The following is a 26,392-nucleotide window of genomic DNA, read 5'->3' as shown; positions in this document are numbered from 1 at the left end:
CGAAGACAATGATCTCAGGTTTCTGTTCATTTAGATTGAGAAAATTTAAAGTCATCCATATCTTAACATCTTCCAGACAATCGAACACTCTTCAGAGGGTTCACAGATTTGCGTTTCAGTGGGAGGTAGATCTGTGAATCATCTGCATAACATGTGTCTCGTATGAGTACATCTGTAGTGACACAAATGACCAAACTATCTAAAAGACTGTCGGAACAGACACAAATATGGTGGGACATCTCTCTGCATGAACCAAACACACAAGAAAAAGCAGGGAAGCTGATCATTACATATGTGTAGATCCCTTTTAATATAGAAACTGCACTCATTCAGATATACAAAGGCGGGCAACTTCCCACCTTTAATTGAAAGCTTTACAAAAACCCTCACATCATGTGGGAATAAATGTGTGGATGCTCGATATCAATGAAAAAGTTCTTCATGAAATCGAATCCCACCCTTCTTCACCGTGACTTTCAGAGCTCACGGCTTTACTTTCTGTTCTGCTGTAAATGCGGATGGGGCCAGTTCCTGGATTGGAAGTAGCCCCTGAGTCCTTCCAGGTTCACAGGAGGGAAGTAAGCTCCGATGCGTTTCCTCAGCCACCACTTGCCCTGTGCTGCGCTGGCACTGCCTGGCTGGCTGAACTTGTACCTGAAATGTTCTCCCCGAACCCACCTGCAAGGAAGAAGAGCCCAAAACTGCGTTCACATGAAGTAATGATTTTTATCGTCAGCATACATTCTTCAGGGCTTATAATACTGTGTCTACCAACAACAGTGAGTTTGTTAGGTTTGTTTTGCTCAGAGCAAAAGGTAAGGAATCTTAGAAAACAATACTGAAATATTGATTTTTTTCATCGCTTTTTTTTTTTAAGATAAACTCATGTTTTGCAAAAAAAAAAAAAATGTATGTGATGGAGGGAAATTGAGATCATTTTTGGATTCAGCACCCTAAAAAAACATAAAATTTACCAAAAATATTCCATGCAGCTGAAAAAGCTTTTTTGCAGACCTGTGTTATCAATCACAAGTCAATGAGCAGTCCTCCTGTCAATCCTCACATCTGCTTTTAAAACACCGAGATGGTGACATTGAAAATAGTCCAGTTTATTTATATAGCACATTTAAAAACAACAGACACTGACCAAAGAACTTGTTGTACAACACACAACACAAATCACCAAAAAACATTACAAATGATTTAAGAACGACAGAAAAAAGTTTCAGCTGCAACAACAGAACTTAACTAATCACTGTGTAACGACAAAGTGCGTGTTGTCCATCTTTTATATACAGTATGGGTTGGACCATGATGGTCATACCAGCATGTTGTGCCGCTGGTGTTCATGCACGTTAAAACACTGAGGAACAATGTAGTGTTTGTTATTAGACGATTCCACTGCCTGAAAAAGATCTGCCCGGTTAGCTAGTTACTTAGCATGCCTCAACTAGCTAGTTATGTGCCTATCCTTCCACTGCTGGCTAAAAATGGTTTGGTGATGATAGAGACCAGTGCAGGTGAACATTGTACACATAATACACACTTTTCCTTGATGGTTGTGTTACGTCTCTAAAGGTTGTGTGCGTGTGAGTTGCTCTCTTCTTCCTGTGAAGCGCTACTGAAGCGACTCCACTCAGCAATCAGCTCCACAGAGCCATTGTGGTGGCTCACTGCTGTGTGAATGAGTGTGGTTTTGGACTTATCCCTTTTCTTTTACCAGCGTCTAAGTTTAGCTGTAGCTTTCTGAGGACTTTCCCAAACTTAACGGGAGTGTTTTGGTGAGGCTGGTGTAGACTGTGTGCGTTTACCTGGGTGAGTCTCTGCCTTGGAACGGGTTGTGGTCGAGAAGTGAGAGGACTGTGCTGTCGTTGGACAGCAGGCGTCCTGCTATGTGGATCACCCACTCGCTCTGCTCGTAGGTCTGATCGAACAGATGGAGACAATGTGTTAGAAACTGAAATAAACACAGGAGAAGGAGACGGAAAGAAGAGAGGACGAGGAAGAGACAGAAATCAGGAGAGAGGAGAATTTTAACGAGTCACACTGGGAATCAAATAAGTGAGAAAGAGGAGGCAAGGGAATTTAATGTGTGTTTGTGAGAGAGAAAAAGGGAAATAATGAGCAGATACAGGGAGACAGAGACACACAAATGAAGCCTGAAGGGCAAACATGACAGTTCTGGCTTGATTTAAAACAAGCGTGCAGCACTATCGTGGAAACACTGCCCCCCAGTGTTGGAAATGGGGTACTAAAGCTTTTCCACATTGATTACATTTAGATATAAACAGCCATAACAGCAACAATAATATTAATACATTGAAACTCTTTATCAACATTAGGATGATAAATAAAAAAAATGCTGTAGTGAGGTTTCACCTGGAAGGCAGCGAACCACATGAGCCAGTCCAGTCGATAGTGGTACGGCGAGAGGAGGCACGGCCGCCGGTACACGTCCCCTGGCTTGCACATGAACTGGTACTCCTCCCACAATGCTTCAGGGTCCTTGGGATCTGGGCTCAGAGTGCCCTGGAAAATCACCTCAGTACGTTCCTTAGTGATGCTGAACAGAAGGAGAGGAAACATTAAATAAAACGAATAAAGGATCACATTTTTTAAATTTCACTAATTTCTTTAGTATGCAAAAATCTTAATTTGCAATATGTCTGCTAATATATGCGTTTCCTCTCGCTGTACCTGCCAAACGCTCCGTACGTGTTGACAATGCGCAGCGGGTCAAAGGATGTGTTCATCACCTGCCTGGAACTCAGCAGGTTCGTCACCACAGGGATGCTCAGGCAGCCAATCAGAATGCCCAAAGATATGTTAACCACCTGACGAATCAACATACCTGACACAGACACACACACACACGCATATAAAAACAACTTCTAAATGCATCTTAATGTTCTGTCACTGGATAGAGCCCACTGCTTTCTCTGTCATCTGCTCCATTTCAGCTAAATATGAAACTGCACATGCATGTTGTCGCTCCTGTTTAGCCAAAAAAAACGTGTATTCACCCCAAACCTGTACCTGAAGCCGAGGAAAACTGCACCTTAAATCAAGGTGACACATTTATTAGTGTCTGGCCTGGAGCAGTGGAGGTTGGCATTAACGAGTGAGCCGGCGTGTTTGCATGTGTTTGTGATCAGTGAAACTATTTCTTAGTAAAAAAGGTGTGGACGATGTGTGCCGGGGTAGCTGGTACTGGCAAACATTTGCTAAGTCTGCATCAGTTCCTTCCTACCTTTCTGCCTGGCCCAACACATGTTAAACACATCAGGCTACCCACAATCATTTCTCACCAGGACCAACTTTCTGGCTCTGCTCAAATGATTCAAATAGGCCCACACTCCAGGTACCAGGTTATTTCATATTTACTATGCTACAGTGAAGCAAAGACACTAATAGGTCCAGTGGGACCAATTAGAGTGGGGCCACTCTCACACTTTTACCAGTTTCAGCAGTCTGTATTGTAAAAATGTAAGTGGCGTTACTTTAAATTCCAACAAACTTGATGTCATTCTTTTCCCAGCTACTCAGCTCTCCAAGTGCTAATCCTTTTTATTCCCATAATTCCTTCTCTAGCACAACCAGATGCTATGCAGCCTTGTCAGTCTGTACTGCTGAATACCAACATTTCAAATTCATAAGTAGACAACAATATCCTGCGTTTGCACAGTTTGGGATGTGCATACCTTTGGTAGGTGCTGGGGTGCGTCCAGCTACATCCTCACTCTGTATCTCCAGCACTGCTTTCTTGGCTCCAGCCCCAGAGCGAAACAAGAAGCCCAGCGATGCATCGTCAAAGCAGGCCAAACTGGGAACGATGGTGAGCCAGTTCAGAAAGCTAAGGTTCCCGCTCACTATCAAAACCACCTGCAGCCCAAAATAATGGGACAGAGAGAAGGCACAGTGAGGAGAGATGATGCAGCAGTGTTTCAGCACCAATTAAAAAGCTGGAAAACATGTTTTTTTTTTTAAAGAAATGAACGACCCAATGAGCTCTAACAAAATGAAGGGCAGCACCAATACCTCAAAATCCTACTTTGTTTTTCGTGTTCACCTCGTGTAGGCTACCAGGGAGCCTACCACAGGCTATACATGAGGCACAGATTCAGTTTAAGTGTACAGTAATGGATAAAATAGCTAAATGCAATTAAACATCCCAACATTAAAGCCATTAACTCATAGTTCAAAGAGTAAGGGGACTTTCAAGGAATGAAAAATAAAATGACATAAAATCTATCTGAGCAGCCCGCCTTGGTTAAACCTGTGTGTGTGCAAACACTGAACAGGAACAGTGTTTCCAAAACAGAGCCAACAACATCACATCAGTAGGTGCATTTATATTTCATTATTGTTTGACTTCTCCCCTCTTAATCATTACTACCTTGGCACCACCGTTAAGATCGTTATCTCAGTTGCCATAAACATCAATCATCATTCAGCCTTTGCTCTCATTGCTCTCTGTGGCTTGTGAACAGTGTAAATTACCTGGAAAAGGATCTGGATTGCTCCATTAACCATACACAGCCGCCTGCCGAGGAAAGTGAAGAACGGGACGATGAGTTCGACAAAGTGGTTCGACAAGGTCTCAAAGCGATGGAACCACCACGGAGAGCGGTGAATGTAGTAGGACATGGGATTGGGAACTGGTTGGGTCTGCACAGAGAAAAAACTCAAGGTCAAGGTGACAAGTGCCACGGTAACATCTCATCTTTAATGAATGGATTCCTCCCTGAAGTTCTGCAAAGTTTTTCTGATCTGCAAACATTTTCCAAACACCGTCTGCTCACAGCTTAAGATGGAAGTTTTTCAGATTTACGTTGGCAATAACTGTCTGAGATGGGATGAAAATTAATTTATAGTGTCACACCTTGAGGGAAACATTTCCATGTCTAAATAAAGATGGAAACCTATTTAAATAACAGCAACCACACCTATGCACCCCCCCCCCCCCCCCCCCCCCAAAAAAAAAAAAAACCCCAGAGGATTCATACAGACTGGTAAATTATGCGTGCATGAGCTGGTTGCTATGTAAAAGCTGAATATGCAAACTGCTACAGGGAGTGAGAAATAAATATAGCACAGGAATAGGCGTAGGAAAAATGAAAACAAGACAGTTGGCATCCTAACCCAAACCTTTATTGTTTTTATGTTGCAGAAAATTGGGGTTATTAAACTTGCAGCTTACTGAAACACCCCTGGAAGACCAAGGGCAAGGGGCCTGCGACCTCAGACAGCCAAACAACCCCACAGGACTTGGAAACCAGCATTATTACAACAAACATACAGAGGCAAACAAAACAGCAACTATGCTGAAACACAGCTACACAGCCCCCAGAGAGTCAGGACAGGAGGAGATCTGCAGCTCCTCTGCTCATCTGAAAGGGAGCACTGTGTCCGAGGGGTTAATAAGGTTCACCTGGCACCACTGGCTTCCGGTCCTGTGTGCGTGCGTGTGTGTCTACATTACGGCGTAGGCTGCTAACTGTTGAAATTGGACCAGGAAAGGGAAAGTGACCCAGCGTGGAATAAGCTCCACATTATACCTGACAAATCATCCTACAAACTCATTTTCTGGTACACTAACCTTAAATAACTGTCATGTAGCTAAAGAATTGCCTCCGCAGGCATCTATAGTTTATTTAATAATTCAAGCAAGATACAGTGAGCACAGTAGCTGAGGCTACAAACAAAGCTACATACAGCTACACAACAGTCACAAGCTCTGAGAACTGAACCAGCGCTGTCATGCATCATTACAGTTAAAATAAGATGGCCATTTCCACTTGTGGTCATTTCTAATTGGTATAGTTTATATAGATATGTTTCAAAACCTGATGAGAGAGCAGCAGCACAACCGCCATCGCAGAAGAGACCAGACTTCAATGACAGCAAGTCATGTCAAGTGGGCTGCAAAGGAGCTTCCAGCTGAAATGAAAGTGTGAGCAGGCTGAAGCAGTTTCAGCAGTGTGCTGCATACGAGACACGCCAATTGGATGTGAGATGTTTGACTTCATCACTTACCTGAACTAACAAATCAGCAAGTGCCAGTACCAGTCTCTCCTGAGCGTTACTAGAGGCAGATTGACCCCTATACACTCACAATCATTATAAAAGTTGTTTTCACCCTTCATCGCAATTTAAAAAAAAAAAAAAAAAAGCTTTTTATAATCCATGCAGCTGGAGTTAGGGGGACCCTTTCAGCCCGATATCGGCGACAACCAAAGCAGTCAGACTGAAGCTTCAGAATAAGCGCTCCAAAACCAACAGCTGACATCACAGTGGCTACTGTCAGTGGAGCTAATGCTAGCCTCAGTTTAAAATAAGCTACTGGTCACACCAGACTAATTAAACCTGGAGCTGTTTAAAGCTTGTGTCTATTGTTTGTGTGTACTGAACTTAGCAAAGCAGAATTTCACTTTGAATTTAACAGTTCAGAGATTTTAAACATCATCTACCTTCGATTGCTCAAATTGGTCAACATCTGGCTCTCATTGTTCTAGCTGTAACAGCTGTGTGCCCCTAATACTACTGAGCACACTGAAAATCAACAGTTTAACCAACAGATCAGTTTAACTTTAACTATTTTTACATTGTACAAGTTTAAATGAAGGTATCAAAAGGAAGAGGGAAAAAAACAACAACCCATCTTTCTGGTAACAACAAGGTCATTTAGGGGAGTTTTCTTTATGATGTAATGGTAATCACATGACATATGAACAGAGAGTATAATTATTTCAGACACTGAACATGGGGAGAATTAACTGATGTTGTTTTTTCAATGTACAGGACATTTGATCAATTTAGTTGAGGTTAAGACAGTTCAACATTTTCGATACACATGAAATTGTGAAATTTGTACAGTGGAAAATATTTGGCCTCACAAACTCTGCTGCCCTGTATGGCAATGAATGCTAAAACTGTGGGAAAATCTAGGAAAATTTTATAAGGAAGAGTCAAAGAAAGAAAGAAGGAAAAGCCATAATTAGAAAGGATAAAAATGTAAGCGCTTTATACTTCCACATTATAATCCTACACATCACTAGCTATCAACTCCATGGAAGCCTGTGTGTTACAACCTAACCTCCCTTCCTATTGTATTTTCGGCTGGGTGAATATCTATGAAGTATTCTTGATGTATCCCGTCTCATAGGAGCCAGAATATTCCTGTCTATGTTAATTACAGAAGACAGAAGAAGGTCCTCCTCCCTCTGTGGCCCGCTAACATCGAGCAGTGCTGGTTAGAGCGGTCGAGTGTCCCACCGAGGGAAAAACAAACACTGGATTTGCACAACCTCACACTCAGTGTAAGAGTTTGATTTATTGAATCCCACAACAGCGGTTTCTGTAATGTGCTGCCCTGCTGTGGTTAGCCTGATGTGAGTTTGTTGCAGCTTTGTCATCATCCAGGAGACGAAGCCAAGGTTCACTGTTTTTATATATCAATCAGACTGAGACGTTCAGACTGCTGAAGAAAACGGGCTTTTGGGAAATTTAAAAGCGACTCTGGTTTTGCTGGACACTTGTAATATGATAGCTTAGGTGAAATCTTTGGTTGTAGGAGGTCGTTACTGCAGCGGCTCCTGCACTGTACTCAGAACGCAAGCAAACGTGGGATTTTAATCTGTGTTCTGCACAGAACATGTTTAACAAACTTCCTAGAACCACCAAGGGGTTCTAGTGTGAAGGAAACAAGTGTGAACAGCTCCCGGCCCAACCTGTGAGGATTGAAGGCCCTTTGAAACCCATTCGTGTCTTTTGTTTGCGCGCATTCTGCTGTGACGTACCTTCACACAGCCAATAGAAACGAAGCATGCTGCGCTAAGTTCAGCCACACGATGAAGGAAAACATTCATATGCATATACAGGGACTTCCAAAGCCTTTCCAGTGGCTCTGAGGACCTCGGGGGCAAAGACGTCTTGTGTAAACGACACACTCTTCACTAATCGGGATAGTTACAAAGATTAAGTCTTTATGAATAAGCGATACATCTTTTTATTAAACATTTGAACATAATACGTCACAAACTCTCTAGAGGATATAAAGTCAGAGAGATACATGTTTGGAAGTGACAAGAAGCAGGCGCATGTAGTACACATAGAGCAGCTGCAATTTTTGGGTCCTTCACTCTAGTTAGGGTGAGTGCAGCGCACGCCGTGTCAAATGTCAAAGGGCCTTGAGGCTGCACTGTGCATTTACAACAACAGAACACTGAGAACCAGGAAGCTGGACATGCAGGGAGTACATTAAATGCAACATACGCACCTCATAGTGATAGTCCATGCAGGTGAGGTCTCTCCAGCATTTGTCGCCTCTGATTTTTATAAGACCCTGAAAAGAAAAACCATAAAACTTGTGCTACATCAACCTCAGTATACTTCAAACTTCACAGCAGCAAGCACTTCTGTGTTTAGCTGGACTTAATGGATGTCAGCACATGACAACTAAAAATCTGTCTCAAAAGGAAATGGTTCAACATGAACCAGTTAATAATAACGCCGTTGGAGAGTTATAATAAATAATAACATCAAATTTACATATTCATATATATGTAATGTGTATAAAACATGCTAGTGGCTCTGTAAAACTGGGCATTGGCTCAGCCTTTGACCTAAACGCCAAGTTTAACTTGCTGCTGCCATTAAATTCAAAATGACTATTTCCTTAATGTTCCACTGGGAATTAAATTTGGGTTTCTGAGACGGTTTTCTATTCACATGTTACAATTGGGGTTGTTAATATAGTAATTTTTTTGGTTCCAAAAATCCACAATGGCGACAGCAATAAATAAAGCTGAGGCTTCAAAACGAAGACATTCACTGCAGTTTTATCAATCTTTCAGTCTATTATCAGGGCACCATGATAATACCAATGCTTTAAAATCTCAACCAAAAGAACAAAAATATGAATCTTACAGTGGAAAATTTAAGGCATCACTAAAATCATACTCATCCAGTGTATGTTCAGAGCCTAAATAAACCAAATGCTTTATGGAGAAGAAATTCATTAACATGCTACACTCTAACAAACAGGATAGCATGTAGCCATATCTAAGAAGTGACAAGATACTTAAGCCCCTCAGTGGCTGACACACTTTAAGCACAACAAGAGACACAATACAAAGTGGGGATCCACCACCAAAGATCAAATCTGACACAACAAATCTAATTTGCTTGTCGTCTGAAAACATCATTAGCTTTTCTGACCTTCTCTACTCAATAGCAGCTCACTGTTGTGCAGCCCTGTTGTGCTAATGCCTCAAATTGAGAAGAAGCCCTCAGAAGATTCAGTTATAAACAGAGTCAGTGCTAAAAAAAAATAAGTATGCTGACGAATACAGGGGGGGAAAAAAGCCTATGGAGCTCTACGAGTGTTTTTGGCCAAAAGAAATTGTCATGCTACTGAATCACAAGTCTGTTGTTAGAAGTCCATGGTATTTCTAAATTGATGATGCAGATTATGACTGTAATAAAAAGTTAACCATAGTCCCTCACTGAGGATTTTCCCTTAATAAAATAAGAAAAAACAAAAAAAATGATTCAAACTAAGCCCAAAATGCAGAGAAATGCAATGTCAGGGCTTGTTTTCCACCAACTGAATTAAGCAAACAGGACACTATCCAGGACCCAAGTGTCAATATTGACACATCAGCCTGTCATGTGGTCGACGTGGAATTTGGAATAAGTCGCCTGCTAACCTCTAACCAGATTTACAAAAACCAGGACATTTCTTTCTGATTACAAACTTGGCTGCTGGCTGTTGAGGTGATGAAGCCAAAGATGTTGTTGATAATTCAATTCAGTCATGAGATTCTGAAATGTCATCAATTACTACCCAACATACAAACCTCTGACATAAACAGATATCTCTTCAGTATCAAGAGGCCTTAGGGAAAGGATATGAACCTGTAAACTCAGCAAAGAACACCAGAGAGATTCAACCTTTCACAACTATGATCCGCTCAAAATTTTATTAAGAAAGAAAATTGGATACAAATGTATCCATTGGATTCAAACAATGAAAATCTGACTATAAAAACAGAAAAGAGGAACTGTGGTGTTAATGCCACAGCAGTACTGGTGTTACATTGCTTTGTTTGACATGGCATTTTTCCAACATGAATGAAAACATACTGTTACTCTAAGAAGGCCTTTCTTGGAAGTCAAACAGGAAGCCACTTATCAAAAGTAAATAGTAATATCATCAACATATGCCAATGACACAATGGTAATGAATCATCAAACATTTTCAGTCCATTGATTGTCATGAGCTTAAAGGCTTAACTCTAGGAGGTTTAAGGCATCCTTGACTAAAAGCCCAAGCATGATTGTAATCCAAACTCTAACCCAGACCCTAGGCAATCATAATATCTAAACTTAGCACAAAAACTAAGGACATTTGTGTTTTATCAACTATTATTTTGTTGTAACTATGCTTTTTAGCAATAAATTGTATACCATTGGAAACGGTGCCCCTGTAAGAAAAATGCATCTGTGCATTGAGCAGGAGAGCCGAGTATGTGGGTTGTTCAGATCTTCCCTGCCAATGGCAAACAGCTTATTCTCCTATTGACTCTTGTTTGGTGTCATTTTTAGGATGATTAAAGTCTGAAGAAAGAAGACATACTGGCAGTTTAACAAGTAGAATGTGGAAGAGCCATACACAGCCACAACAGCCTGACACCTCTACTTGGTCACACACTGCTGTGGGATGCCATCCAACTGTTCAGCCAGCATTTGAGATCAGTGCTGTTGTGTTGGTCACTCTGGCACGAACAGCACACCCAAGGTGATCCCACAAGTGTTCAGTGGGGTTGAGGTCAGGACTGCAGACATGTTCCAGTGCACGTGTTGTCGACACAAGCACAAATGGGCCTGATGGTGCAGGGCAGTCATGGAAGGCCTCCTGGCAGGACTGTGAGAGCAGAGATGGATTGTGTGTGATCTCTTGTGGATTGTTTGGGCAGAGTCGTCGGCCGTATCTTCCTTCAAAGTTTGACTATAAATTTGAGGAACACTGCCTACAGTTCCTAAGTGATGACAGGTCTCTTTGGGAGACAACACCACCAGAAGAATAAAGCCCGTCTCTGACATTCCCAGTTATATAGAACTCGACTTCAATTTGGAGATGGTACTAGAACTCACTCCAAATAATTTTCCAACTCTGTTTTGTGGAACACCAGCCTGAAGTTGCCCTATGGCCTCTCCAGATCAATCAAACGTGGCATCCTGGTAAACAAGGCATCCTTGGAGCAGATGCCAATTAGTCAGGCACCCGATTAGCTGCACCTGGAGTACCAGAAGCTCAAAACAAGATTCAATAACCGAATAAGCTGTTTGGCACTGACAGAGAAACGTATCATGGTTGCAGCCCACAAATGTATTTTCCCTATGAATGTGGCTCCATTTAAAGGGAAAATATGTAGATACAGGGGTATAAGACTTATAGCCAAGAAACAGTGCTGCAAAAACATTGTCAACCAGATACAAATTTCCTTAATTTTTTTGCAAAGTTGTTCTTTTTTTTTTTTTTTTTTTTTTTTTTTTTTAAATTGAATTGTTCTCCCAAGTCTTATAATTCAGGGAACAAAGAAAAATCAAAAACTGTTGGCATTTGTCCCCAGAAAACACGTTTGCCTTCCTCTGTGATACAAAGTTAGGGTTATCACCTATGATGATTCAGAACTCAGAGTAAGCTGCTATAATCAATATTGTTTTGCTGGCAATGAATACAATGACTGCTGTCAGAAACCTGACGCTAGCAGTTATTGAATAAACAGAGAATTACTATCTTACAGTGCAATTCCTATTAGCACCAAGCAGCTCTTTAGCGTCTTTCATCTTTTTTGGGGGGTTTTTTTTTTTTACAATCTCAATATTGCTTTTGGCTCATTCTTGCTGCTCTCATTCACACTTAAGTTAGGTCTGAGTTACATTTGACTCATAGCTGGACTGTATGAAAGCCTTAATCCACGTCAGTCTTTCAGTATTAATAATTTGGACTTCTACTTAAACATATCTTCAGTTACAGCCAAAATGTCATTCAGCCAGGAATCATGAGCAGCTTCTCTTGTACACCTTGAACTCATTGTTACCCACATCTATTTATTATAACAGGCAATAAAGGTCTATCCATCCCAGTCGACCAGATGTGCACCAACAGTCTGGGCGAATCAACGTGTCAGCAACACAAGAACCAAAGTCTAAATGTGATTTCAGCTCACGTTACACACCGTTAACTCTATAAAGCCAATTTAAGCCACAAACCACACCTAGCAAAATATTTCCTACAGCTGCTGTGTTTAATGGAAATGTTTGATCAAGCAAAAAAATTATAATACAACGCATTTACAATCACTATACGCAACAGTAGAACTTAATAATTTATTGATTCTCTGACAAAAATAAAATATCAACACCAGTATTTTTACTGCCTTCATCTATTAAGAGGCGCTTTTAAACTCTCAGGAATTTACTGGGGGGGGGGGGGGGGGGGGGGGGGGGGGGGGGCTGTTGTTATACCCTCAGTGATTAGTATGATCAAACTCTACTATGAACAAACTTAGAAGGCCATTTCAAGACCAATTTTAATTTAAAGTTACAACTAAACCATCAGGAAACAGCTAGCAAGCTAAGATGAAGGATCTATTATCAATTACTTGACTTTGTTGTCAATATTCTTGGTAACATGAGAAATTTAGTCCTCATACAAAAGTTTAATCAAGTAAGCATACCATGCTTATACTCAAAAATGTATCTACCCAACACTGTACTGAAAAAGCATCACATCTTACAACACTGAGACTTCATTTGAGGGTCACTTATCTAATTTACCTTTAAGATATAGAAGGGACTAAATGTCTATAAGGCTGAACATCAATCAGAATTTAAAATGAGGCTTTTATCCCCTTTTGTGAAAACACTTTATATTTAAAGTATTTACAGAGCTTCATAGTTAATGAGCCGACTTGATCTTCTGAAATCTAATTAGCTTCACATTTTGTAGCTTTCTGCCTGATTAACCTCACAGTCTACTGCTGCTGCACACAAGCTGCTAGGGCACAAATTGAAATGCATCCGAGCAGCTTAACATGCCACCTCAATGTGCATGATGTATTAAATATGTTAAGCTACGCTAATTAGGAAACAAATAGGGGGAAACGTGTAATAATTACAACAACATTTTTTAAACATTTTAATGTCAACACTGTTGTTTAGCATAAAATATGGTCATGTGATATTTTTATAAAATGCTGGGGCATTTCTGTGTGTGCAAGTGTGCTGGAAGTTCCCCTTGTTTTAATGAGGTAATTACTTACTACAGAAGGTACAGTGGAGATGGTTCTAATCAAGATTAGCAGGGAAAGTCTGGTTTATATAACAACGTTAAGCAAGAAAACAAAGGCACTTATGTATACTTTTAAATTGGATTTTTATGCTTAAGGTAAGGCTTGTTTAAATAGAGCAGGGTATAAATTTTTATCAAGGATGTTAAAATGATTTATGTACTTATTTCAATGGTAAAGGCTGACAAGCGGAAAATTACATTTAGTTAAACTGTTATCTTATTAGCCCATCCCAATTAATAATATATGGTTAATGCATTTATAGTCCAATTCTTTCCTTTTTAATATATTAAAAATATTAGATGCTACAGCAATAGCATGTGGTATGAAATTATTATTGGGAAAAATGACTTGTGCGACATTGTAGGACATTTCATTGCTTAAAGAAATTAATAAATAAAACATGATGGGCTCATACCCAACCCATCTCCTATATTTTCAGGGACCTTAAAAGTACATGCTAACCTTTGTCATCCTCACAAATATATAAGTCAAAGAACAGCATTGAACCACAGTGCTTTCAGATGGATAAATAGATACAGCCAGGGTGGATCAAACACTGTGGGAGGAACAGCACTGCAATTAACACTGCTGAAAAGTTGCTGAGTCTTTGTAACGTTTAAGCAGACCTCAGTTTGGACCATCATAAGCTCTCCCACTATAAGGTCATCAAACCCGTGATGGACGTCTCACATGAAAAATTAAAATATAGGAAAGTTCATCTCATAATCATAGTAGAAAATGTGCAGCAGAGCTTCAAAGTAAGACAATATACAGTCAGTGTGGTTCCTTTGTTTACTGTTTATCATCTGGATTTGATTTCCTGACAAAAGGAGCATGTGAATGCTATTTGGACCTTAACCTTAAAGTTCTGACATTCTTAACAACATTACAAAATAAATTATCAACAAAATCTAATCAGCTAATCCAATTAGACAGAGGGTGATCAGTTGACTAGATACTAATCAGGTCCAATAATAATTTCATCTAATATTTTGTAAAGCTAAAGCCCAGAACATCATCCATTGCTATAAATCCATACACTTAACACTGTGTACTCTGAACAATAACGTGCAGCAGCTGGTTTCATTTAACTGAGGAAAGCAAGCAGAGCTGATGCATTTTATCAAAACTGCAGTATATCTGTGCAGCACACTGCAACAGAACAACTCGTCATAAGTACTTGAGATTAAAATTATAAAATTTTATAATTATTAAAATCTAAATAATTCCAATAGTAATAGCAGTTCTCTTTTTTGCACACAAAAATAATATACTCTCAGTTTTTAGTCACAATTTTGGAGGTATTTAGTCAATAAACAACAAAGTGAACAAATTTAAGCCCCAGACATCATCATCATCATCATCATCATCATCATCACATTTCCTCTAAGTGTTTTGAATATCTGCATATCTAATACTTGTCAGGAAACTTTACCTGAATGCCTAAATGTCAGCCTATAAATGAAATATTTGGAAATAACCAAAGTCATTGAATTTTCCCCTTTGAAACCATGATCTCTAGTAGTTTCCTTGGTCAGTAGTCAGTTGTTAAGATACGTGTATCTTGGTGGCACAAAGAGCAGAACAAAAAAAACTTTCTCAATCTTTTCTTAAAAGATTAAAGTTTGCTTATGCCTTCTGAAAAATAACAGCACTTTCATTTTGCTTATGCAGTGACCGTTTTGTAGCATAACTGAGGTGCTTTCAAATAACGGTAGCCCTTAGCAACAAAACTCAACATTCATTCTGACGTTGTACATCAGAGAATGAAATACGCCATGAGAGCCTTTTACAGTGAAGCGCTGAGTAGGGGGCTCCCTGCGTTTCAGCTCGCTTTGTGGTCGTAACTGAAAAAATGCCACTGAATCTGTGGAAAACACAGTGATTGACAGATAAAACACAGACAGAGGTCTAAAATTCACCATGGAAACTGTCAAACAAAGAGACATATTGTTTAGTCGACCGTATATTTGTTTTGGCATCACCGGCTGCTGGCAGAGCTCAATAGCAAAAACCCAAAAGTAACAGTCTAAAATCCGATGACAAACATTCACGCTGCTCAGAAACGGTTTCATTTCTTCACATGACTGAGATGCGTTTATGTCAGGCTTTTAATTTAGAAACTTTAACAGCCACTGGAAGAAGATATATGCACACAAATGGAAGACAAAGGTAAGCTTTCTCATTTATCTTTCAGTTATTGTGAATTTGTTTGAAATTACTTCCTAAAATTTACTGTCAAAGCAGTTGTATTCTTGTTTTAACGGCATGCAATAAATGATCTATACATTTGCAGACATCTCTTCTGTGTATTTATAAACTGCTATACTCACAGCCCCCAGCATGATGCGAACAATGAGCCATCTGAAGGTCCAGATACAGATGAGAGACGGGGGGCACCGGTGGGGAACCTGAGACAGAGTCCACACCGGACACAAGAAAATAGCCAGGAAGCCCGTCTCCAACAGCTGACTCTCCCAACCTGCACAAACAATCAGAAGATCATCAATGACCTGCTTTACTTAACGCAGGCTCAGTGTGTTATAGCACAGAGGAGCTAATACTGCTTTAATGGTGCAGGAACATTACACTTCAGGTCAACAAAGTAACACATGCACGCCCCAAGAAAACAACATGACGTCAAATTTCTGATTTGGAACAATATCAATAAATATGAGAGGAATGGCACACGTTTGTCTGGTAATGTCCTTGATAAAGCCACATTAACTGTGTTTCTGGGAGTCAAAGTCAGGATGTAACTGAAGAAGCACATCTTTGTCAAAGTTGGAGAGGAACTCTAAATTTTGCCAAAATAGGGAGTAACATTTTCCAGCCGATTAATGTATTGTGACCCCAACTTATTGCCATAACAGGGTGAATATCAGTAGTGATGGGAAACAAAAACACAGCTTTATGTGATTGGTTTTTGCTGCTGAACCTCCAAGCGGTCACTGCAAACCTATTTAATGGCTAAGTGTGTGGATCTTTTGCCTATCTGCCATACATATGTGAAAAAGCTTATAACAGGACTGTCATGCATGTACAGTAAGAGAAATAAGTATTTGATTTGCTGCTGAATTCATAATTTTGAGCACTCAGTCTATAATTTTTTATTTTGTGATGGCATCAATCCACTTCCTGTACTTTGTGGGAAAATAATTTTTGACTCCCACCCTAAAAACATTCAAACATGGCAGTGGAAACATTATGTTTTGGGGGTCTTTTTCTGCCAATATTATAAAATCCCTGCATCACACTGAGGAAAAAAAATGGAAAAGTCTTGGATAAGAATGTCCTTCACTCAGCCAGGACACTGAAAATGCATCGTGGGTGGGCCTTCCCACAAAACAATGATCCAAAACATACTTCAAAGTCAAAAGCTCAAGAAGACACCCGCTAAAGATGAGACAGAAAGCTGAAGTTTTGTATCTCCAAACCACAACCTAAAAGCCTTGAGGATTTCGACGAGGTCAGCAAAGAGCTCTGCTTGACAACGGCTACTCTACCAAGTAGTCAATTTGAGTTCCAGTTATTTCTCTCTCTGAAATTCCCATTAATTTCTAACTGTGGCAGAATGATTCATTCTTGATTGTTTTGTAGATAATTTGTCTTTCACTACAGAAATAAACCAACCACTGACCTAAGCTGCTCATTTCTTTGTGTTTAAAACTGTGAATTCAACCGGGGGTTAAATCCTTATTTCAGGACTACATGAGGCATCATTTGAAGTGTAAAATATTTCAGTTTGCAAAAGTCACGTTGCTAAAATGAAACCACCTCTAACCGTATTTCGACATGGGTCGCCAGCAGACTGGTCAAAGACACTTATTACGGGCTACCTAATAGCTTTTTTCCCAGAGATACTTTGACATTTTACTGGAAGCTAAATGGCAGTGTCAGTATAATATGCTCACAATGATAGTGCTTATGTTTAGCAAATATAACGTTACATTTTTAGGTTTGCATATGCTCATTAGGATTGGAATTGTTTCAAGCACTGAAGAAAAACAAATATTTAAATTGGAATCACCTATTAAAATTCTAGTGTTATAGTCTATAAATGTCTATAAACAACCCAATATTAGTGCTAAGTGCACTAATATGGGAACAGTGGACCTTCATCTGCAGACTTTCAGCTCTACTGTCAGCCAGAGTGTGATGATGAGTCCAAGTTGCAGCAGAATGAGAGAAAAAGAATTTTCTTTTTCGGGTAATAGAAGCCACAGCCCAACCACAGACACAGACACAGGCCTGGCGTCTCTGACTACAAAGTGTCATTAGGCAATCACGGCGCTGCCGCTGACCTCACCACTTATCTGGGCCGAAGCTCTACATGCAACCTCATGTTTATACTTCCCCCGCCGCCATCTTTACCATCATAGCCATGACAGTTTATTGGGTTCACCCCGTTAAAAAACAATATACTAAGTTTTCACTCTAAGCTGCAAACAAAGTAGTTGATTTTTTCGCAGCATATCTTGATATCTACTGAATTTTGTAATAAGACTGGCTCATCTTTACAAATATGTCAAGTCACCTTACAGTCATAGGCTTCTAAATAAACGCAATGTGTCAGTATAGATGTGCTTTTGGTTTAAGGAACATGTGCTAAATACAAACATAAGGACTCAATCAGGCCCTCGCATTACCAAAGAACAACCACTCAACCAAAAACACATTAATAAAAAGCAGCATGAACTACACTTTTACTCTAAATAATAATAATAACAATAATACACACTAAAATTCTGTTTCTTTTTTTAAGAACAAGGATCAAACACTGATGATCTTTAGCACTATTTAAATCCACCTCTTCAAATTGTGACCCGTAACTCGATTTTTCTAAAAAGTGTTGCTCAACACAGGTTTAAAACATCTCACAGAATCAGTTTCACCTTTTATGAAAATATAAATGACACAGACACCTGTCTCACATTAATGCTTTCCTTCAAATCCACTTCTTTTTGGAGGCGAAACAAAGGAAGCTTCTGTGGAAGTTCACTTACCAAAGGAGTACCTGGAAAGAGAAAAAGGAAGCAGGTTAATGCTGTGAAACTGACTGTTTGGTGTCAGGAGAGATCAAACACGCTGGGCAGCCAAAATGCTTTGCGGAAAAATAAGTCACAACATGAATACAAGAAATGAAATATGCAGTTGCTGTCTAGTAGAGAAGTTGACAGCTGACTATGGTAACCATCACTGTGGGATCATCTTATAGGGAATGTTTTTAAATGCATGTATGCTTTATGCTAATATAAGCGCGGGCATGAGCGCTTCAAATTAGGACCTACAACATTAATAGTTCACATAATTTTATCTTTTTAAACACGGAAACATCCAATCATAACTGAAGTGTATGCTATGCAATAGCAATAGCATACATAATGAATTCACTTGAAATCTTGTAGTGACTAATATGCAAAAAGATATTCCATCGTAAAAGTCGCCTGAACCTACATATTCTTTCTGAGTCACTCACACGAACACACACACACACACACACACACACACACAGTTATTAGTTTAAAAATGCAAGTTAGGTGTTTTATTATACTTAAATGATTGATAGGACTTAAAGAAATACTTAGAGACCTTTGAAAAGCCTGAAGAAATATAGTTTGAAATCACTGAAAAATGAGAATTCTGAATCAAAATGTAAAGAAATGTGTCGGCTTGATACTTTTGCACAGCCCTCTACGTAGCCACGTTTGACTACTCAAATTCTGCTCCCAGTGATATATTATATTTTATTTTTCTAACAACACTTCCTGTTAATTTCACATTAAAAGCCCTGTAGCAGGAATGCGAAACTTATTTTACATTCTGAGCAGTAAATTAATGGTTTTTCAAAATCTAATAGTTTCAAACATTAATATCAACCCAGAACGTTCCAATCAGGGCTTCTCTACTCACTAAATTTGGCTACAACTTAAGATCTTCTATAAAGTTTTTTGAAGATTTCTACAAATCTGGCTGTAAAAAGTTATCTGATCAATCTTTAAGATTAGGTGCTCTACATTAAAACATTTTTAATCCAGTTTTATTGAGAGTGAAAGCATGATTTAACCAACACTTACCACAGCTGTCCTACGTTGACCAGGGAGTGGTATAGCACCCACAGTGTGAGCATGATCACCATGTTGGCCATTCCCATCACCAGGACAAACCCTGACAGCGCCATCCCCAACAGGGCGATGCCATCCAGGTTGGCGTCCATGTCGCTCCAGTCAAAGAACCAGAGAACGGAGGGGGTGTACGCCATGGCGGCCATTCCGATCTTCCCCCCAACATAGCGCTTGACACTTCTGAGGTAGCTCTTACAGGGCATCAAGCCATGTTCACCAATCAGCTGCTTGTTCTGGTTGTAAGCAACACTGAAGGCCACAACTAAAAAACAAATGAAATTGTTTGTGAGACAGAAGCAATTAGTTTATTTTTCTCAAATTAAAGAGCAAACTTCTCCATGAGGCACAGCTGTCCTGACAGGAGCTATTCAGGTGGGGGCTCATTTATGATGTGAGTAAAACGCTGGTGGTGGTTGTGAGCTCAGCTCTTTGCAAGAAGCACCAGTAAAATCAGAACACGTGATAAATGGACTGGTTCTTATAGCGCTTTTCTAGACTCAAAGCACTTTACACAACTTGCCTCATTCACTCATCTGACGTTCACATTCATGGGATCAGTATATTTCCTTGACTGCGCCATCCCTGTGTTTCAAATGAATGGTTATCAGAAACTAACAGAGCATTAATAACAGTAGTTAAAAAACTGCCAAACACACGTGTAGGTACATTCACTAATTGCAAGTTTTATTTACAGTAAAGTGCGCATGCGTTAAGATACCGTGGCACTAAACTGTGACTGTCATGCTAATGATAAAAAAGTAAACCCCTACAGCTAAACTACCACACACACACACACACACACACACACACTAACTGACTGCAGACCGTAAGTGTCAACATACAGTAAATAAAGGCGACGGAGCGCAGCAGCACAATGCGAGTGAGCCAGTAAGTCCCGGGCTGTAAGGACAGAAGCGGCTTCTCTTTCTCTGCGTCGCTGCTGGAGTGTTTTCCATCTTCTCCACCGCTAACAGCGGAGTCTGTCTCTGTTCTCTTACTGCCAACACGTCTCTTCCTCACAGAGATCTCTGCACGTTCACCGCTTGCCGCCATGTTTAAGGATGTCACGGTCACGTGACAGAACAGACGCGGAAGTATGTTATTATTATTATTATTATTATTATTATTATTATTATTATTATTATTATTATATTTTTAAATTTAATGATATTATACGGTTTGTATGTATAACGTATACATTTTTTTCAAAACCAATTTAAATGTAATTTATTGGAAGTAAACGGATCTTCCGTAGTACAAATGTTCTGAATCTACCTGATGCCTAAGATGACAAATTTAAAGAGAAATCTATAAAGCAGGATTGAGGGGTTCTTGTACCTGAAGCTGTTTGAGAGGCATTTTGCTTCTCTCCTCTCCAGTCAGAGTTTTTCTGGCATTCCCCTCTTCAGACGCTGAAATGAAGATCACAGGTTAGCACTATTATAGGTTTTATTACTATTACTAATATTATTTTTATTGTTATACTTTTGTATTTTATAATATGACTTTTTCATTTTGAGCTTTTGTTTTGTTGTTTAGTTCGTTTTTATTGTATGAGAAGTTTTTATTGTAGTTTAGTTTTTTATTAGTTTCATTGTTAATATTGGTCTTTTTAATTATTATTAAATAGAGGGCATATATCAGAGGCAAGATTTATCAAAACCAATTACAATAAAAACACTGAACTTTTTGAAATCTGTTGAATCACAGTCTTGTTGACATCCACAGTTTCATCCATCACAGCCTCATCGGGCAAGTTGGGATAATATTTTTAAGCAAACTAACTAATTTGTTGTTTTTATCAATAGGTAAGGAATACAAGTGGAATTTTAGCAGAATAAAGACTCTTGTTTCTATGTTTTTCCTAGCTTTCTCTACACTTTCTTTACTCCGCCTGCAGTCACTCTGGGTCTTACAGTGAAGGTTCACTGAAAACGAACAGAGAGTTGTTCTGAAAGAACACCTTTACACTATGATGAAACATTTCCGTCCTAACAGGAGTGGTTTCCTCCAAACTGACCAAAGGGCATGAGGTGTCTCAAGAACCAACCGAAAGAACTATGGAAGATTTTGGAGCGGCACTGCTCTCCAACGCCACTTTAAAAACACCAAATGAGGGAATATCTTTTGGAAGAATAATGTTCCATCCCTCCAGTAGTTTTCCAGAGACTTGGAGAATCCACACCGAGGTGCACTAAGGCTTCTCTGTGGACGTGTGGTAGCTCAGCTCCTTAGACTGACTTTTCCATTAACTTGTCACCTGCTTGCAGTAAACGATGTTGTTTTGTAAAGTATAAATGAGGTGCTTACCGATACATTTAAAAAGAAAATAACAGCTGAAGAATAAAGAGTAGCTACTGAACAATGAAATAAATCAATTATTCATCTGGGAATTAGCTCAGCAATAATAGCTCTAAAAAAGAAAAAGAAATTGAAAGGCAAGCAGTGGAACAGGTTTTCACACCTCATAGAATCCAAAAAAGAGAATAAATGTGCATGCAGTTATTTTTAATAATGGAATACATTTACATTTACTTACTGAAGGTGGTGCTGATGTTTTTGTTTTTTTATCAACAACAACTGTGGTATTGGTATCACATCAATATGTAGACCACTGAACAATGTTAATGTTTTTTGCTTTATTTGTGTGAAAAAAAAATATCTCAGACATGAACTGTAGAAAATATCTGATTCTTTGTGTGTTGCCTATGATGTTTTTAATTTATTGCCTATATCACATTTAAACAAGAGAAGCTTGGCACTTTTATATTCAATTACTTCAAAAAACCCAGTTTCAAAATACATGAAATACATGAAAGTGATTTGATGTGGTAACTAATTATTGTGGAAAGTAGCAATCACAGTGATTTGGTCATTAATATGTGTTCAGAATGATTCATCTCATAAATCATGACATGCTCTCCCCTAGTTAAGCTGGCTTTAAAAGATAAAAGAATCAGAGTCAGTATTAGTATCAGTACTGGCCTTGGATTTACTTGGATACCAAAGTGTGCAGTATCACAGCACTAGACTAACTACTCAGGGGCTCTGAAGAAACTCAAGCTTTGCACAAGCCAATAGGACAAGAGGGGTGGAGTGACATGAGCTCTAAAGTGCTACAAAGAGTAGAATGTAACCGTCCCTCGTCAAAATTTGCCTGGTCCTGGAGGAGGATGTGAGACGGAATGGAAAAATTCAACAGACCAAATCCGGGATTTTGGTTATTTACGCGGGGTTACACTCTTTCTACAAAGTCACGCGCCTTTACGCAACCAGAGAGCTCTTTCGGATTTTGGAGGGTGGGGGTCAGTAGATCTTTGCAGCACCAAACATGACTGAGGAGAACAAGCCATTGTCACAGCAGGCATGCAGTCCAGCGGGAACCGACGGGTCTGCGTCCCAGCATGGATCGGATTCAGAGTCTCCGGCCTCTCCGGTAAGGCCCGAAACGCAGGAGGCAGCGCGCCCGCCCGGGATTACGCCGAAACTGGAGAGCTGCTCGGAAGACGAGCGGTTCCCCACCTGCATTCGCGACGCTGTGTCGCAGGTGCTAAAAGGTTACGACTGGTCGCTGGTGCCTGTGCCCAGTCTGGGGGAGAGGGGGCTGAAGAGTAAACCTCACGTGAAACGGCCTATGAACGCGTTCATGGTTTGGGCGCAGGCAGCGCGGAGGAAGCTGGCGGACCAGTATCCACATCTGCACAACGCTGAGCTCAGCAAGACGCTGGGAAAGCTGTGGCGGTGAGTACACCTGAGTTTCATCCGATGAGCACCTGCACAGTACTGAAACACTGCGCTGACTGAACATGACTGATCTCTGGAGTTACAGACTCTGGACTCCTCCATGCATCTGCATTTTTGTAGAATTCAATAGATTTTTTAAATTACTATGTTACTGTGTGTTTCCCCCCCCTTTTTTTTCATTACCACGATTATGTAATGTAAATCTAATATCATGACAGGCCTGTTTTATTCACTGAAACAAACAAAAAGAAGAAAGAATTCCAGTAAAATGAGAGAAAACCTGCAGATTGTGCATAAACAAAGCTATTATGGCGGGAATATCATTTTGTGGTTGTGGTAATACACACTGAGGAACCACTTCATTGTGGCTTTATCTGTACAGTACAAAAAAACAACTGCTAGTTCATTTGTCATGTCTCAGTAACTGTAGATTTTTTAAGAAAAGGAAATATTCATATTCTTTATTTAAGTAAAATAAAGAAGTCCTGCGTTAATGCACTTATGTAAGTAAGTATGTAAGTGGGTATTTCTGTGATGGAGTATTCATATAAAGTAGAATGAAATGGAAAATACACAAAACTGTAACATGTATAGAGTTCTTATGTGATTACTTATGTGAATAACTGTAGTTATTGACATCACTGATGAAAGAAGCAAGGAGTCTGTCAGGTTTTTTTTTTTTTTTTGGTTTTTTTGCTTCCTGTTGTGTTTGAAATGCCAGCGGTTGTTCTCTGACTTGTCCCTGTCCTCCTCAGACTTCTCTCTGAAACAGAGAAACGTCCCTTTGTTGAGGAGGCCGAGAGGCTGAGGCTGCAGCACAAAAAAGACTACCCAGACTATAAGTACCAGCCTCGGAGACGCAAGAGCAATAAACCGGACCAGGGCGACTGCAGACCTGCGCTGGTCCAACAGCAGCAGCAGAAGCAGGGCTTATATAAAATGGACCCGGGTGTGGCCAGGCTGGCTGGCACAGGGGAAGTGGAGCAGCATTACCATTCAGACAGAACAGGTGATGACACTGTGATACTCGTTTCGTTTCTTTTCCCTTTTTTTAGTTAAATGTGAAAAAGCTGATTAAGGTTCACTTGATTTTGCGTTCCAGGTCAGTCTCACGGGCCTCCAACACCTCCCACCACCCCTAAAACAGACCTGCACATGGGACCCAAACACGAGAACCGTCAGTCTGTGGACACAATGAGCTCCAGCGCTGCTCCTCCTCCCAACCGTCAGAACATCGACTTCAGTAACGTAGACATCTCTGAGCTCAGCACTGACGTCATCGGCACTATCGACGCCTTCGACGTTCACGAGCTCGACCAGTACCTGCCTCCAAACAGCCACGGTGCCACTGTTCTAACCCCGCCAGAAACCAGCAACCCCTCCGGTACTTTCATCCCACCCAGCACCGACTGTCACACTCCCAACATCCAAAATTGGACGTCCAAAATGTCTGGTGGGACTTCCGCTGGAATGCCGCTAACCTCTTCCAATTGTGAGACCGACGGGCTGCACAAGGATGGCGGCCAAAAACCTCAGATTAAAACTGAGCGGATGAGCCCGGGTCACTACAACTCCTCAAGTCCTCCACCACGGTCACACCAACCTGAGTATACATCCCTGGGTTCGGGCATCTGTCCTTCCTCCACCCCTACCACCTCCTCGTCTGCCAACCAGTCAGACTACACCGACCTTCAAAACTCCAGCTTCTACAGCGCTTTCTCTGGTTACCCCGCCAGCCTGTATCAGTACCCATACTTTCATTCCTCCCGCAGGTCTTACACCACCCCACTGATCAACAGCCTGGCCTTGGCACCACCTACTCATAGTCCTCCCTCTGGCTGGGAGCAGCCCATCTATACGACCCTCACCAGGCCTTGAAGAAGACAAAAATATATAGCCATATAGACTGACTTCTAACAGACCAAAATTTTTGAACATTGATGATCATTGCCGGCTGTAACTCACATAGTGTGTCATATATTGCTGCATTTGTTGATTTTCAGGCAAAAAAACGTTAGCGTTTTTGCCACTTTGAGTACAAACACCTGCAGAGTGACATTTAAACCCGCCCTGGACACCAAAATGTTCCACTGAAATGCCACACTAATGAAATTTCAGCATGAAAGTAGCACCTATTTCAGACAGGGCGTTTTATAACACTTTTCCACACTAAAACTTAAATAGTTTCCTAATTTTTATACACTTTTATTAAAGTCACTTGGAAAGTGACGCGTTTCCAAAGGGCTTCTTATTCCTTCACCAGTAAGAATGTGATTTACATCGACATGACCAGGAGATTGTAACTTTTCTTAATTAGATTAAAAACAGGAGACCTGCAAGCCTTAAAGGCCCACGCCTGCTTAACTGTTTGGTATAGCATGTGTTGCATTTCGTGGTTATGTATAATAGTTGGACAAAATAAAAGATGTTTTGCTGAATTTGTAGTTTACGTAAAAGGAAGTTGTACCTGTGAGCAGGAGTTTTGAAGCCCCTCTTGGTCCTATCAGTTGTTCTCTGCAGACCCGGTCCCTCCTGCTGCTTCATTTCCACTGTGACAGCTGCTCCTGCTGAGTTTCCTGTGAGGAGATTAGTTAATTTCACAGTCCAAGCTGCGGCTGTCCTGTCCGTCAGCCACAAGGTTTGATAGGCGGGACAGCTGTGTGAGGTTTTCACAGAGGCACCGCACAAGAAACACACAAATTATTAAAGAAGAAAGAAATGTGGGTAAAAACAAGTCCTACACTCAATGGCTGTGTAGACCTGCTATACTGACAATAAAAAATAACCAAAAATGAAGCTGAGGTTGTGCTTATTACGTCCATGTAAGGACTGCAGTGCTGTGAAGCCGCAGGTTCACTGAGAATGAATGTTTGCCACATGTTCCAGCCACTCAGTGACCGTGGTATCTTTAGGACAAACACACCCGTTTTTAAACACTTCCTGTGTGGGTCTGAGCCGGCTGCTGCAGCTCAGTGGCTCCCTGTCTCAGCAGTTTACCGTGACAACCCAGGTGCCAACGACAACAAGGGCGCCAGACAGAAGAGACATTGATTTATTCACATGTGCGTACGGCCCTGGAGCCAACGTGCGGACGTTTGTGGAAGAGTGGCGAGATCATCAGGTGACATTTGCACCAACAGACCTTCAGTTAAGTCTTTATTC

At 40.4% G+C, this 26,392-nt stretch overlaps 2 protein-coding genes across 3 annotated transcripts; one reads left to right on the top strand and one right to left on the bottom strand.

Moving 5' to 3' along the window:
• Nucleotides 1-286: 286 nt before the first annotated feature.
• On the bottom strand, nt 287-20,571 carry lmf1 (lipase maturation factor 1). Of its 2 annotated transcripts, XM_004557510.4 has the most exons (11): nt 20,329-20,571; nt 19,439-19,748; nt 18,368-18,378; nt 15,695-15,843; nt 8,279-8,344; nt 4,501-4,668; nt 3,702-3,882; nt 2,698-2,851; nt 2,380-2,563; nt 1,812-1,924; nt 287-678 (listed from the first exon to the last, which is right to left on the bottom strand). In XM_004557510.4, the coding sequence occupies exons 1-11, from the start codon at nt 20,537-20,539 to the stop codon at nt 492-494; spliced, it is 1,734 nt and encodes a 577-aa protein (XP_004557567.3). In that variant the 5' UTR covers nt 20,540-20,571; the 3' UTR covers nt 287-491. The 2 variants fall into 2 exon arrangements, with proteins under 2 accessions (XP_004557567.3, XP_076743358.1); XM_076887243.1 differs by lacking the exons at nt 19,439-19,748; nt 20,329-20,571 and having other exon boundaries at nt 18,296-18,378.
• Nucleotides 20,572-22,591: 2,020 nt separating this feature from the next.
• Nucleotides 22,592-25,668, top strand: sox8a (SRY-box transcription factor 8a). The gene is made up of 3 exons (XM_004557508.3): nt 22,592-23,227; nt 23,986-24,239; nt 24,333-25,668. The coding sequence occupies exons 1-3, from the start codon at nt 22,818-22,820 to the stop codon at nt 25,106-25,108; spliced, it is 1,440 nt and encodes a 479-aa protein (XP_004557565.3). The 5' UTR covers nt 22,592-22,817; the 3' UTR covers nt 25,109-25,668.
• The last annotated feature ends 724 nt before the right edge of the window (nt 25,669-26,392 follow it).

Source organism: Maylandia zebra, linkage group LG8 (assembly GCF_041146795.1).
Source record: "Maylandia zebra isolate NMK-2024a linkage group LG8, Mzebra_GT3a, whole genome shotgun sequence".
Taxonomy (NCBI): Eukaryota; Metazoa; Chordata; class Actinopteri; order Cichliformes; family Cichlidae; genus Maylandia; species Maylandia zebra.
Note: the sequence above shows the minus strand (reverse complement) of the source record. Positions and strands in the feature narration are given on the sequence as shown.